Genomic DNA, 16,288 nt, shown 5'->3' with positions numbered 1-16,288 from the left:
ACTTTAGGAACAAATGGGTTCCAAAAATATATATGGAAAGCAAAAACTGCAAACATAGTTTAGAAGCTGCCTGTTTGATCCTCCGTCCAAGGTTAGAGCTTTGAGTTTGGACTTCATAAATCACACATACCGGTGCAGTAACGTCCATTGGGTGCAAGTGCAAAACCAGGCTTGCAGATACACTTAAAGCTGCCGTCCTCATTGATACACATGCCGTTCAGACACATGTTGGTAGTGGCACACTCATCGTGATCTGCGGGGAGCCATTAGTAGAAGTTAGCTATGTGTTATGCAGGTGAAAACTGAACTTTTATTTGGTTTGCAAATTACCGATGCAATTCTTTCCATCGGGACTGAGCTCAAATCCAGCATTGCAGATGCACTGGAAGCTTCCTTCAGTGTTGACACAGCGGCCATTGCGACACATCACTCCATTCACAATACACTCATCAATATCTGAAAAGAGCAAAGAACCTGTTAAGTGTCTTTCAGGCCATAATAATGACCTTGGAGACCCAAAAGCTTTGAATATTTCTTTTTCTTTGACTTGTTAAGTTAAATGTATTCACCTAACAAATCAAAAGGAACAGTTTCCTTCTTAAATTATATTTAGATTGATAGCTCAGCCAGACATACCAATGCAGGCCTGTTTGGTAGGAGTTCCCTGGTATCCCTCGTGACACTTGCAGTGGTATGAGCCAGGTGTGTTCACACAGTCTCCATTGATACATGGGTTACTCACACACTCATCCACATCTGAAAACGAAAAAAAAAAAAAAGAGAATAAGTGTGATTAACTTTCACTATCACAGTGAAAAGACACACATGTCAAACGATCTCCTTTAAAGCAACAACCAACATCTTCTGCCAATATAGTTCCCTATATAGGCAGAAGATGGCAGTACAGTGCATGCAAATAACCACAGCACTGTGACATAGTCACTGTGTCCTCCTGCATGAGGAGAACTGGCTGAAAACGAGCAGCAGAAGCACACTGACACAGTGCCCTGTGTGTGAGTGCATGACTTACCGATGCATTCCCCACGAACGTCCTGCCTGTAACCCATGTTACATTCACAGCGGTAGCTTGTTGGTGTTGGGATGCAGCGTCCATTCAGACAAAGGTTGGTAAAATGTTTGCACACATCAATGGTGTCATTCACAGAAACTGTGCCTATGGATACACAACAAAGACAATCAAAACAAAGCAAACACACAAACAACACAGGATTTTTTTTTTTTACCATTTTACAGGAGCTCTAACCACATAAGTGCTGCAGTTTTGTGTTGCTTCGTTCGGGTTCGGACATTGACTGACCTATGTGTTGGGGTGTATGTCCTCCATTTCCTCCAAAGCCTCCTCCTCCGTTGCCACCGATGCCTCCATTCCCGTTACCATTTGGTAAACTGGGGAACTTGTATCCATAGTTGAACCCATTGCCGTTGTTGTTGGGAAAGTGTCCATTAGGGTAAACATGAGGGAGACCATGTCCTTGAGGAACACCAACAATACACAGACGCCTGAACTCATCTGCAAGAGACAAGAAAACCACAGGGAACAAATTATTGGATGCAAACAACTGCAGGTTATGTTTCAAGTGCTGTGAGCCAGGAAAAACAGCTTATATAAACTATTACAATAAATCAGACGCACCCCTTGATGCTGTATCATGGGTGTACTTAAAAATTACTTAGTGTTTTCCCTGAAAAGCAGTTGACATGAAGTTGTAAAGATAAGAAAACAAATGTATAACAGTTTTGTATGTAATAAATGTACGCATGTAGAATCATCAAACACAGAGCATGATGTTAAACTGCCCTCTGAGCCAATAAGATGGTAGTCACATTTATCATTTGAGAGTGGCGTGGGAGCTGTGTCTCAGATATGGGAAGGATGGAAATTTTGGGACACATCATCAGTAGTGTACCTTTGACTCGGGGTGTTTTGGCTTTGTTAACACGGATCAAACCTGAGATCGCATTCCATATCCAATCAAAAAAATTGCCTATTTAGGCTATAGTAAAGACCAGATCAGTTGCTCCACTCAAGTCTGACATTCACTGTAGCTTGAAATGCAGACACAGATGTACACACACATCTCACACATCATTTTGTAACAGATGATAGATGGATCACACGATCTCACGCAGACGAATAGTTTTCTAAATTCCAGCTTGAGAGATGGGATGATCGTTAATTACCTTCAAACAAATCTTTTCCATATTTTTATTGTTTGGGCTCATGACATCATGCTCACCAGATTCAGTGGATACTCTTGCCTCTATGTCATACCGAGAAGCATAAATTCAAAGCAGCTTCTCCACCACTGGGTCGGCCTGGTCTACTTTCACATTGTATTAAATGTAATTTGCTTGTGAACTATTCAGAATGTCGTGTGCTCAAGACAATGTCCTGTGGAGACGGCCAGGTCTTTTTCAATTGAGGGGGAAGGTGAAAAAGTTCTGAACTTTAGGCTCTCAATGGTCTTAACTATAATCTATTGTGTTAAACACATGCATGTAAAACAACTTCTCAGTGTAAAAACAGGGGGGGTGTTTCCCGTGTGCCATGTATACTCACCAGACCCTCTGACAGGGCACATCTCAGGGATCTGCCCCAGAGCCCAGCACCGTCCTGTATCACAGCAGCACTGCATCTTGGTGTACTGGCCACTCAGCTCAGCAGCACAGCGGCCGTTGGTCAGAGCAGAGAAACAAGTGCCCACACGCTGGTCTGAAGGAAAAAGAAATGCATGACATAATGACTGCAAAAATCCCAGTGACATAAAATACATAAGCTAAACGTATTACAACCCATTTCAAAAAACAGTTTTTTAATAGCTTATGTTATTTTATTTTGATGAACCTTAATGAACATAAATGAATCAGACAATATACAATCTCCGTTTCAGTTTTTTTCCTGGAGTTGTTTCTCATTTACCGTCTGTGTACCTCTGAGTGTGTCAGTTCACTACAATCCCACTGTGGGAGGAAGCTGCAAGTATCAAAGTTCGCATGATTTCACACAAAAACGTGCCACAAAGCACAATTTTACTACCTGGTATTGAGTGACTATCTAAAACTTGCATAGCAGAGCTGAAAGTCTGAAATGGCTTGGCTGCCTCTCTACAGTCGCAGGAAAGGAAGTTTCTTCATTGGCTACCAGGGGGAAAGGTTGCCTGGGGTGTTTGTTAAACTGCAAGCAACTTAAGGGCCTCCAAAGAGGAGGGGTCTTATTTGTTACAGTGTGCCAGGACCAGGTCAATGGGCCAGAAAGAGGGTTCAGGTTCAAATAGTGTGTGTGTGTGTGTGTGTGTGTGTGTGTGTGTGTGTGTGTGTGTGTGCAAAGAGTAAATGGAGGGGAAGACCTCGGATTTCTGGGTATTAGGGGAAAATACACAGAAGACTATAAAACAGAAGAAGAGGGTGTAGAAACATCATTTTAGAAAGTCAACAGCATATGTGAATGTTTTAAGTGTAACTATGGAAAAAGAAGAGCAGTGAAGGGGGGGGGGGGGGGGGGGGGCATGGGGGAGCATGAGTCGATTAACTCACTAATGAGCCAGCAGTCTGGAATTAATCAGTTCCATGTGGAGCAATTCTTACCAATTAGACAGGACATTACGAACTGTGCTGTGTCTACAAGCACAAACTGTACAGTACACACACACACACACACACACACACACACGCACACGCACACGCACACGCACACACACACACACACACACACACACACACACACACACACACACACACACACACACATATATACAGTATATAGAAAACCTTAATAAAAAATCTTCCCAAGATCATGTTGAATGCATGGTGGAGGGGGGGTTTGCTGATGAATACAATGATGATTTAAATTAGATCCAGACTGCGGTTTGCTCTCTCGTGTTGCTTCACTCAGCGAGCATATGCTTTCATTTGGTGAGGTGTTTTCACAGACTAACTAACTGGACAGGTCTCCCTCTTTTTTTTTTATACCATGTGACAGGGCATTAGGCTTTGATTACTGTCAGACCCCCTCCCCAACAAGTCCCACCGGCTTAGTGCATCACGGTGCAGCAATTCCAACAAAACAAATGACAGATCAAAGCAAATTTCCTGCTTTCAAAACAAGGTCAAGCAAACAAAAAATAGCAATATAAATTTTTTTATTTTTTTTTCTTTCTTTTATTTAATTTGTGTTCTCTGGATAAACACCCTGAGAGAAAAATACTATACAGGACATCAAATCAAGAGTGGATTAGTCACATTCCAGTGGAACAAATAGCTAGTTGTTTAACGCTTCTCTTGAATATGCAGAAGCTGCGGTGGTACCGTGGATAGAACTCTCAAACCAGGCCTGGTTGAAACCTGAGCAAATTCAACAGCTATCCTGTGTATGTGTGTGTGTGTGTGTGTGTGTGTGTGTGTGTGTGTGTGTGTGTGTGTGTCCTGTAAAGGACTGGTGAACTATCTCAGGGCTACAGTTCCCCACAAACCTTAATTGGATAATCTGGCTATAAATACTTGATGGGTGGTTTGAATATGTGGCTCTAGATTATTTGTTTGGAATATCTGAATGGATAAATGCGCATGACCAATTTTTGAGTTGCTTACTTATCTCAGATTTTTTTCTCTTCCTTCTTTAAACTACGTTATTTTGGGAGTGTGGCAGAGGTGGAAAGGAATATACACAAATTTTATTTAGTATTTGTTAAATATATTAACTCTTTTTCCTTATATTCTTCTTTATTTTATTTTATTTTTTAGCTGGCTCTACTCGAGTGATTGGAAATCACAGCTGAAAGAAGCAAGGTGCAGGAACCAGATGTCACAAGTTGTGAGGAACAAAGATCGGGAGGAAGCGCTGACAAAGATAAGGAGGATCAGAGTGCGGGAAAACTTCAGTTTTGGTGATTAAATCTAGAAAAAAAGCCTGAAAACCAGCAGGCGACAGAACAAAACCAAATGGGAACGTACACTGTGAGATACTCTCCTGTAAATCACTGAGCTGGAAACTTGATAAAAGAACTTTGATGTGATTTATATCGAAGAAAGATAAAGTGAGGAAAAATAGAAATACAGCAGAGAGTCATACATCACTTCAGAAATAGTGTGAGAAAAGAGGATAAAAGTATAAAAATAAAAAAGCATGAGCAGGAGTATGCATGTACAAAAAAACACACAGAAGGAGAGCCTTCGACTTTAGTGACTGGAGTATTGCATCAGCTTTAATCCAGGTTCTCTAAAACTCACCAGCACAAGCAAACATGATTGACAGCCACTCTTTTATGCTCTTTGGTCTTTTACTAGTCTCTACAGCCTTGCCTCACTTTGTTGAAAGAAAACACAAAACAGATCTTTAGCATCTTCACTCATCCAACTTTAGTTTTTGACATTATTTAAAAAATTATTTTTGTTCAGTCATCAAATTGCATAAACTATGTAAAAAAAAATTTCTTTGGCTGAATGTATGGAAACATACCTGGTTCCATATATGTGTATTCTTTATATGTTATTCATAATTTTGGCTGGACATTACAAATGTAAGATATTTTCTTAAAAACGGGTTCCAAATTAGTTTTTTCTTCTTTCTTCACCATTTTCAAATTAGACATCACCACATGCCAGATATATGGATGGATAATTCCAATGCTGGATAAAGAAACTCATACACTGACTGTGAAATCTGCTCAATCTCTTCATGTGGTATAGTCAGTGTAGCTCGCCTTACAGCAGAAAAAAAAAAAATTTAATAAAAAAATTGGTTTAGTTCCAGGATTGGGAACTTATGTGGAGTTTGCATGATTTAATATGAGTAAGTTTTCTCTGGGTACCACTGCTTCTTCCCTCGGTCAAAAGACATGTGTGGAAGGTGAATTAGGTGTCACTACATTGGCTGTACGTGTACACAAATATGTGTTACTTTTAACAGATGACCAAAGATACGCGAAATAATGTAAGAAGGTAAGTAAGGTAAGAGAAAAAGAAAAGGTTTCAGCAACACGATAACAGCTGGCAATGTCTCATTGGACCAGTCAGTTTGGCATGCACTGTATATGTGTCCACTTGTACAGAATGCGTCACAGGGGCACTAACGCCACAGTAGATTAATACTGTCAAGACCAAATAGTGCGTGCAAGTTTCTTTCTCTGCACATGGTGACCAAAGGTCTGCAGGCCAGGTTGACTCATCAGAACTCCACGAACAGGAAACAACGTTGGAAAGAAAAAAAGAGTTATCAGCCAGATGTGAAGCTTTCAGCTAGCCGTGGGGTAAGGAAAGACACAACTGAAGGAGAGCAAAAGTGTGTTCATGTATGTATGACTCACCCACACATCTGGAGCCGTCCGTGCTGGAGATGTATCCTCGCGGACAGGTGCAGACGTAGCTACCAGCAGTGTTGGTGCACTCTCCTCCATCGCACACACCTGGAATGGTGCTGCATTCATCGATATCTGAAGCACACATCATCCAATGCGTCTAGTTAGTCATATTTATGTAATTTGCCGGAAACATCACATCACATTGTGGAACATCAGGACATGAGCGTCCCATGACAATATTTCACAGAAATACACTAAGAGATCCATTTCAAAATGGTGAACCGACTGTTCATCTCCTCATTCAAAAGAAATGTTGGACATTTTTTGCTCGAAAAACAAAAAACAGCCTAAAGAAATAAAGGAGCAGTTTTTACTGTTATGCTCAAAGTCGATCTGCACAATGTGCAGTGATAACTACTCCTGCCACAAAGAGACACGTGGCCTTTCTGAGTACCCTGGTTTCTACCTCCAGTCCAAAAACATGTGTTTTGACACTCATAACTCATAATTGGTGACTCCAAAATGCCAGCAGGTGAAGGTGTTCTCCTTTTGAAATAATGGTGATCAGTCTAGTATAAACTGCTTTCATCCATAGTCAGCAGGGAGCAGCTCCAGTACCGCATGACTCAGATGTCGAAGAAGATGAATGGATGGATGGATGGATGGATGGATGGATGGATGGATGGATGGATGGATGGATGGATGGATGTGTTGATTATATCTAAGAGCTCATACTTTTTTTTTTTTACTTGATTTGGGTTTGAAATCATTACTTATGTTCAAAACACGATAATGATACCATTGATATGTTGAAAGAGACCAGAATCAGCAGTGGTCACTAAAGTAAATAAACTAATACTACTTTATTAATCTCCTTGGGGTAATTCCTTTTTCACATAGACCGATCTTATTTCCAGGCTGCAGAGGTGCGGCCATCACACGGCGCTCCAGGGAGCTGATCTTGCTCAGGGAGCCACAGTGGAGACACATCAGTTGTGGGATCCAAACCTGTGAACTTACGATCCCAAGCCTGCTTCTCTAACCTCTAAGCTAAAAGAATAACGTCAATATGTTAGAGATTGCTTCTAACCTACAAGTGTACCCGGATATCTTCAGAGGTTGAGTGTAATAGGCCGACCTGACTCAAGCTTCCCATGGCGTAAATCACACACGTCACTGAGGTCTGAGAGGAGTTGGGCATGGTACTTGGCAGGGCCCACCTTAGTGCGGTACATTTTATGAGGGCATTAAGTCATATCATTTTGTGAGAGGGGGCCTCTCTGCTCCATGACAGGGGTAACCCAAAGTAAAGTACCAGAAGGTATTTGTTTTTTATGATGTGTCACACTTATTTATACGTTTATGTAATTACTGCACCACTTCGGGGTATAATTACGGCATTAGTGCAGGCATGGCACGGGCGGTAATGTGCGCATGTGTGTGCGGTGCATGCGGTTGTATGCTTAGCTGGGATAGTTTAAGGCGTGTGTCTTTCTCAGAACGAAGAGTGTGTGTGACTTATGCCCAGTGTCTGCTTGTATGCGTCGGCACCTCAGCGGTAGTAACACCCAGCGTTGCGAGTTAAGAGGGGCTGTTCTTTTCCTGCTGACTCCTGTCTGACAGCAGTGGCACAAGGCCTAGGTGAGGCTGTAAAAGCTCAGCCAAATAAACCTTGTGTCAGCAGCGGCAGCAGCATGCCAGACATTACTCCACACAGATGGAGCGCCGAGGGACCGCCTGTAAGTGTGGAGGGAAATGTGTGTCACCTGGATAAATGTCTACAACCCAGCATCAAATCTCCCTGGTTTGAAACTGTGCACACATAACACTCATCACTTTGGAAAAACTTTTTTTTTTTAATAGAAATTATTATGGATATAATTCAACCAGTGACCTTTTATTGTGTTATCCAACCCCCTGTGTTTTAAACTCTCTGTTGTCAGTGTGTGTGTGTGTGTGTGTGTGTGTGTGTGTGTGTGTGTGTGTGTTGGTCCTCACACACACACACACAGCTGGTTTAGAGACGGAGCACTGTATTTATGGAAGGAAAATGGAAGGCAATGCAGAAAAGGCTGAAACAGGAGGAGGAGGCGGGTAAAAAAAAAGGAAAGACTGTAAAACATAGTTTGAAGTAAAAGCCAGCCATGAAACCAGGTGCCCTGTTGTTCCCAAGATGATCAGACACCGATAATATCTTAAGTGCGCATAATCTTAACGGCTCCAAAACCTCGGTACTTTTACTCTGAAAGCTCTCTGTGAGGTTCTTTGTGTTAGCAAGGGCGGCGTTTCAGATTAAAAAAAATAAATAAAAAAAAGAATGTCCTCAAAGGACTTGCTCTGGTTGTTTGTAAAGTTTCACTAAACATGGGTTTCCTGCAGATCCATTACTCAAGATGCACGTCACAATTGCTCTTTTGTTTTTACGAGCCTTACAAACAATGCAGTGTTTCACTGCATGCGCTGCATGAGTCAAATGAATAAAAACCATCTTAAAATCCGATGGAACACCACCAGAGCAAACATGAATTCATCTTTCGATTGCACAAAAAAAAAAAAAAAAAAAGATAACAAAGATGCTTTTCCAAACAGTGTTATTTCCCTTCACATGCACAGATCACATTTCTGACAAGATCAGATTTTTGGGCGGGCATTTCTGTCTCATTCAAGCTGTGTAAGAAATAAATAGGCCCTCTGATGGACTAACCCAGTCCTTCCCAAACAGTTTTGACAGTGTGTTTTTGTAATAACTACAAAACTGATGTTGTTTGCTTTGTTGAATAAACTCTCAAGTGAAAAACTGTTTTAATTGAGAGTTAACAATATCATGTGCTCTATTATAAAGGTCATATGTCGAGGTCAGCGTACCCTTCTTAAAGGCATTTCTCTTTGTTACAGGATACTTTAGTTCATAATGTTATCATAATTCACATATAAGTTTCAAAGACCGTTAATGTATTTGGAGAATTACTCTTGGATTATTATAGTTCCCCAATGAGAGGAGAAAATGTATTAGTGGCCACCACAGTTACAAATGATTTATCAAAATAACTCATCAAAAGGGATTTCGAAATAACATGCCTGTGTAGAACTTGAACGGAAAAAATTGGGAATTTTCAGATGTAATAGATGTTTTGTGTCTGTTTGGTTGTAATTTTGGCAGATATGACAGGCTGTCTCAGGCCTTTTACTTGGTGTTTGGTCGATATGTGTGACAAGTAATTATAAAGGCACAGGTATGATCAGTCAGAAGAGAGAGGGGCGAAGGAAGATCAACCAGTTTTCATCATGCAAGCTGACTGATTTGCACTGATTTTCATCATCCAATTAAACATCATGAGGTCGACTAATGGTTTATTGTTGTCTGTATTATAATTTCATTTTGGTCAAATAAAATGGGAACATTAATTAAAATTGAGTCGTTAACATCACATCAAAATCAGCTTATATTTTCATAACGAGAACAACAGCTGACTGCTGGCCAGGACAACTGTATTTTAATAGGTTATTCATATTCAAATTATCATGTAGTAAATTTGTAATATTATATTATACAAGGTATTGCTGATGCTGATTTCTTTATTAGAGAAGATATTTCTTTGTTGGTCTGTCAACCACAATTCCAAGAGCTGATTAGCTGTTTAATTCTCTCAAAGCTCTGTCTATTGTTGGTTCTTTTGCTGTGTTTGTCTTGTTTCTTTCAATTATTGTTTATTTCTTCTTGACTGCTTATCTAATAATCTTCAGTCGGCGCTCTAGCTCTCTTTTAATCACTTTTCTTGAAAAATGTTTCCGCAAAAAAGCCATTTTCTCTCTCTCATGTAGCCACACAATTATCCGAAGTCAGTTTTGATCCATGCGGTGAAGTAATGAGACTAGAAACATTACGTGAGTGGAGAAGAGCAAAACGGCTTCAGGCTTTTTTTTTCTTTCTTCCTGAAGTCGTGAGTTTTGGCAGCAGTTCAGTTTGTCCTTGGGGTTTTGTAGTAACTGGTTCGCCCTCTGTCTGCTGGGTTGTACCACAATCCCCACCAAAATCTGTGCAAACAGATCCCAGCATCTCTGGGAAGGCTCTTCCTCACTGAATCGTAACTCCTGAACTGAGGTGGCACTTTACCAAAACCACAACAGAAACATACATTCTGGTGAATTTAATGAAGTGTTCCTGCCATTTCCTCTTTTATTCAGTGACATATAAATCATGCTCCGGTGTCTCATCGTTGTAATTGTTACTCATGAATCTGAAGTGAAAACGCAAGTTTTAACAAATATAAACTGCTGTAGCTTCCCTGTATCTTGTGCGGCTGTTAACCCTGTTACAAGGTAATGAAAATGGAATTTAGATAATAATTCACACACTGATGCGCCATAACAGCCCATGGTGCGGAGCTTTTGTTCAATAAAATAAATGTCATCCGGCAGAAACACTTTAAGAGGTTTCTTTAATGCCCCCAGAAGACAGGGAACACATTGGCTCCAGTCTCAGAGAAACAAGCGCTGTCTGGTAAATTATCCGACTGTTTAGCTCGGGAATTGTTTAAATTCCACCCAATCCACACATGGTACTGTGAGTCCCCTCAGTCGTGTGCATGTATGTGTTTCCATGTGCATGTTTGTGTTTATGTGCACATGTCCACACCCGTTTAACTACGAACATATCGTTGCTCTTTAAGCAACCGCTGACGTATATCAGACGAACAGTGCCAAACCTATAGTTTGATTCCGGAATGTGTGATTTAATTCTGTCTGAATTCTTCCGGATTTACATTGAGTCTCTTTGTATGAAGCAAATACATGAAAATCACTTAAAATAATCATTATTTCAATAAAAAAAAAAATCAAGCTTCTCTGTCCAGGATATTGAAAGTCTGTTAAAGCTTTTCTCACTTTGCCTCATATCAATGGTTTTAATATGGGTTTGGCTGCTCATGACTCTTAAAAACCCAAATCCAACTTTGAAAAAAGAAAAAGAGCAGTTAACAATTACACTTCACTGATTGAAACAGGAATTTCTTAATAAAATTATTGCAATTGGAATATTAATTGCAACCTAAACAGGTCGTAAATTGGGATCCGGCCTGGAAAATACTATTTTGACAGTTGGACACAAGTCCTCCTGAATCTGAGTGACTTTTATTTTTTTCCTTCTCTGTCTGTGCAAACATTAAAACATGAGGCGCTGATAAGTGACTGAGGCGAGCAAGAAAATGAATGTCTTGCTCAAAGACACGTTAGCAGAGAGAGGTGGGAAGTGGCCTGTGACTTTCTTTAAGGTTTCTGTTTCTGTAAGGTGTTTGAAGCAAGCTCCTACTTTATTACTGACGGCAACATGACAAACGCAAGACAAAGATGGCCTCTGTATAAGATAGCAGGGCTGCATTATCATCATGGTGTCCATGAATTCACCAGACTTCATTACAAGAGCTTATCTGTGGCTTGGAGCATTTCTTCTGATCAGACTCACCTTCACATTTGTGATTGGTTTCACTCTGACGGTGGCCAGCGGGACATTTACACTCGTACGATCCCACAGTGTTGATACAGTTTCCTCCAGCGCACAGACCTGGCACTGCCTGGCACTCATCCACATCTAGGAGAGGAAAGAAAAGGCATTAGAGCTGCACATTCTTGTCAACAAACCAAAAATCTTCCGAGCCTAAACCACTTTATTAATATTAGCATTAATATTAGTTTAAAATGCTTCAAGGCAACTCAGTTTATTTCTGGTACATAAGTTGTAGCTGAAACATTGTTATCCTTCATTCACCTTTGTTTGTCTTTTGTACTCTGCATATTTTTGAAAATAGAATGAGGTGAAAATGAGCAGGAAACTAGCACCAGGGGCTTAGACCAACTTAAATTCTTGTTTTGACAGGAAATTACTCTCAAAATGTGCACCCCTAGAATTCCAAGTGAATAACTTATACCAGTATTGTGAATATGTTTGTAGGCAGGTAACTTTATGTTTAATAATAACACCTGTAGCAAATGCTACACGCACACATACACGGTATCATTAATGTTTCTGAGGATCTGTAAACATTCAATTGCTGCTCCGTTTAATAAAAAGCTAGACGTTGGTGAATAGCATTAAGGTTGGTTCTGAGGCAGACAGAGAGAAGGAAAAGAAGGGAACTATTGGCCAACGTCCTGATGTGGAGCCTGGAGTGCAGTCCTTACATTTAGATTGACGCTCATGTGTGCTTTGTACTGCTGCCAACTAGACGTTGCTCTAGGCTTCCTGACTATTAAGGGTTTTCTGTGTGTGTGTGTGTGTGTGTGTGTGTGTGTGTGTGTGTGTGTGTGTGTGTGTGTGTGTGTGTGTGTGTGTGTGTGTGTGTGTGTGTGTGTGTGTGTGTGTGTGTGTGTGTGTGTGTGTGTGTGTGTGTGTGTGGATGGAGAGAGAGAGAGAGAGAGAGAGAGAGAGAGAGAGAGAGAGACTTGAAGATAAGAGGGAAACAGAGAGAAGCACAGACGAAAAAGAGGACGGGAGAGAAGGGATGTGAGATACATACGGATGAGTTACTGTCTCACACTGACATACTTACAGTTAAACATATGAGCAAACTGGCAGCGCCAACAAAAAGAGAGGAAGTTTTGGAGTCAAACACATTACAGTTACTGAACCCAGACGTATTATCATGCTTTATCCATGTATTATCTTTTTCATTAATGTTGAAGGTTTTAACAAAAAAAGACATTTATTTTTAAATATGTGGGGGCTTTTAATTTGAAAGCCAACTAACCTCTAATCTAGCTCAATCCCTAAACATCAATTTCTCAGATTTTTAATAGCAGTAGGAGGAAGAACAGGAGAACAGAGTGCAGAAAGGAGGAAGAGGAGGAGAAGAAAAACTTTAAAAAGAAGACAACAGAGAGAAGCAAAAAAAACAAAAGACAAAATCTTGTCAATGAAGAACCTGAGACAACCCCCCCCACCAATGCAAAGGAGAATATCGATAAGAAAATAAAACATCCAAATACTGCTGCATGAAGAGGAGTCTTGTTAGAGCCCATCATGTAACAACAACCCAAAATGTGACAACAACCTGAATTGTTATAAAATATAATGGAATAAAACTGGTGGTACTGACGATTGGAGAAATAGATTACAGATGATAGAGAACAGAAGACCAGATTGCCCGCAGCAGTGGTTCTGGTGCTCTGTACTCCCTTGCCCCTCCCACAAGACGTCTCAGGGGACACAGTCATCAGCCTTCTGCAGTGTTCCTCCTGTATCTGAGGTTTGACTATCGGATGCTTTATCCATGTATTTGAATGAGAGAAAGGCGGCAGCGAGATTCAGCGTTCGGAACTTTGACGGCTAATAAAAACAAAACTGCTTGACTAATCAAAAAGTTGAACAGACTTATTGAGCAGGAGAGTCTCCTCTTTCATTTAATAGTGTTTTGAAGCCGATACGATATTCGCCCTCAGAGGAGATAGCGGTTGCACGTCTTATTTTGAAAAGCAAATTGCGGGATTTTTAGGTCTTGATGAGACGAACAGTTGAGTTCTGGTTTGATCTCTCTACGACATTCTAACGTTTTAGTGTTCGTAGGTGGCGCTAGAGAGCACATTTTGGCACACTGTAGGTTAATCTTTACACTTTCTTATATTTTCCGCCAGTCCTGATGAGCGCGCCAAATTTGGTGATTTTTTGGAGTGGGTTCAGGGGAACAAATCTGGACTGCAACCATGCGAAATACAATAGTGTCCTGACCTCCAGGCCAGGCCTCCTATGGCTCCTATGGCCTGTACTCGGTCCCTAATAATCAACGCACAAAGGCAGAGCCTCTGCAACACAGCAGCTTTAGGCAGAGGTATGAAACATAAAGGCCACAGACAAAAAGAGTTTTCCTCCATGACTACATAGAGACGTCAGCCATCTTGGTCTGCCTGAGGTGATGTTTGGGTGTAACCAAGTGAGAGGGTTGTGTAGAAATGGGGGAAACTGGCTGGGCCCATTTAATAGGGGACATGACCTCCACATGTGTCATATATTGATGCAAGCTTATTGCTTGGTCTGCTCACAGCCACAGGTTATTGGAGAGGTATGCAGAGGGAGTCTGGTCTCGTCTGAAGGGTTTGTGGGACACCGGCAGCAGGAATGTTGATAAAGGGAGGTGAATTTTTGTTTATATTTACCTCATTTTCTGAGGTCCAGTTTCTTGGATCTGTTATGTCTACACCCTTTAAAATCACAAAATTATGAGGAATACTGTGAGGGAAGACTGTGTGTATTTAGACGCGTACTCCAATAATTTCTAATGGCCTTTTCATAAGGTTCCCAAACTTGGAATGGCTACATTAAGTGCCCAAAATCAAAGTGAGGCACAGATGTCATTAACTGCTCACAAACCCTGAGGATATGCTGGTAGTTTCTTTGTGCACTGGAAGATTGCCCACCCACCCATGGCAAGTGTCGCAATGGAAGTTACAGCTGCTCTGGCTGCAGCGCTGACCACGCCCTCTAAACCTTGGCTTCATTTGCATTAACTGCCAAAGTGAGGAAGCCCCTCAAGTGAAGTGAGGCAAAGCTGGAGGAGCGCTGGTGTTTGTATGCTCGGCTTTAGCTTCTATTATGACTTCATTGTTTGTCTGGTTGACTTGAAATGTTATTGTTTTTTAAATCCCCTTTTAAATATCTATGTGTACAGACTATCAACTCCAGCTGTATTATAAAAGTGACAAAAAGAGTGTTTATTTCCTTGATTGCTTAATCAACAAAAAATACTTGATCATGTGCATCAACTGCACCAGCGGTAAAAGACCACGTTCATTTTATGAAACTGACTCGCTGAAATGTGACGTCTTGAAGCCAAAATCAAGTATTCATGGATTAAATTATGCCACTAACACATCCTACATTATTTTCACAGGCTAGATATTACTCACGGCAAAATCTACTGAAATTGAATTGAAATGTAAAGGTGGTTTTGTGCCCTTAAAGCCGCCTCGAAAGGCGTCTGTGACACTAAACTCTTAATACGTTCACATTACATCTGGTTTAATGAGACGAGACAAAAATGACTTCAGTTTGAGGAAGACATATGTGACAACCAGAGCACACTGGTTGTTATCAAGGTTGTTTAGATTGAACCAATAAACACCTCAATCTGCACGTTGTTTACTGAACCCCCCCCACCACCTTTTTTTTTTCCTGAGGGAAACAAAAAAAAATAAAAAATCCATGTGTACAGCTTCTGTTAAATAACCCTCAACAGGAAAATACAAGTGTGTATCTGGCCTGCTCTGTACATGTAAATACTCTGGTAGTTGTTAACACTAGTTTGAGGAAGTTGTTTGCAGGAACTGCAGCTGAGCTGATGATGGATTAAGTAATGGTTATACTGTTTACTGCTGTGACCTGGGGTTGTGTGTACGCTTGAGGACCTCAACCTGTGTAGTTCTTCATCAACGCTAGAATAAAGCTGAAACAAACATTCACCAGGTGTGTACACAAGAAGAGAATTACAACAATCTGACCTTGGCAAGCTCCGGTGCGGATGTTGGGGATGAAGCCTCGTCTGCAGGGGTGTGGCTGGGCGGGACACTGCTCACAGGGGTGGCCCCAGGCTCGGCCAATGGTTGCACAGCAGAGAGTTTTGGTGCAGACGATTCCGCTAAGCTGGCCCTGACACATCTGGTTGTTCACCTGGGTGAAGCATGGCCCCGTCCTGTAGTCTGTTGTTGAAGAAATGACATGAATCTTTCGTTAGTCACTGGCTGGTTTAACATTTTGATTGAATACATTTTCCTGTGGTGATTCATTTCCTCACCCACATCTGGTGTAGCAGTAAATGAAACCAGATCAAAAGCATGGATGAGAGGTTTCTTTTAATTGGTGAAAGCATATTTACAGCACGGTGTAAATAAGCCAGCGAGCGTTGCTTTCTAATTTAAATTAACCCAATTTTTACAACAAAGAAAAGGAAGAAGAGATGTCATTAAAAAAGACTGGCTTAACATTA

The 16,288-nt window shown here is 40.9% G+C and overlaps 1 protein-coding gene across 1 annotated transcript in view; it reads right to left on the bottom strand.

Annotated features, from left to right (window-relative positions):
- The window catches only part of fbn2b (fibrillin 2b), a 68,919-nt gene that overhangs the window by 23,838 nt on the left and 28,793 nt on the right, over nucleotides 1-16,288 (bottom strand). Inside the window, exons 7-15 of the mRNA XM_080473248.1 lie at nucleotides 15,804-16,001; nucleotides 11,779-11,904; nucleotides 6,324-6,449; nucleotides 2,582-2,734; nucleotides 1,319-1,531; nucleotides 1,031-1,174; nucleotides 637-756; nucleotides 331-456; nucleotides 131-253 (exon numbers count right to left, since the gene is read on the bottom strand). Of these exons, the coding sequence (XP_080329374.1) occupies nucleotides 131-253; nucleotides 331-456; nucleotides 637-756; nucleotides 1,031-1,174; nucleotides 1,319-1,531; nucleotides 2,582-2,734; nucleotides 6,324-6,449; nucleotides 11,779-11,904; nucleotides 15,804-16,001 (1,329 nt within the window). The remainder of the gene's footprint in view (nucleotides 1-130; nucleotides 254-330; nucleotides 457-636; nucleotides 757-1,030; nucleotides 1,175-1,318; nucleotides 1,532-2,581; nucleotides 2,735-6,323; nucleotides 6,450-11,778; nucleotides 11,905-15,803; nucleotides 16,002-16,288) is intronic.

Source organism: Lipophrys pholis (assembly GCF_963383615.2).
Source record: "Lipophrys pholis genome assembly, chromosome: 10".
Classification (NCBI taxonomy): Eukaryota; Metazoa; Chordata; class Actinopteri; order Blenniiformes; family Blenniidae; genus Lipophrys; species Lipophrys pholis.
This window is presented reverse-complemented; position numbering and strand designations above follow the sequence as displayed.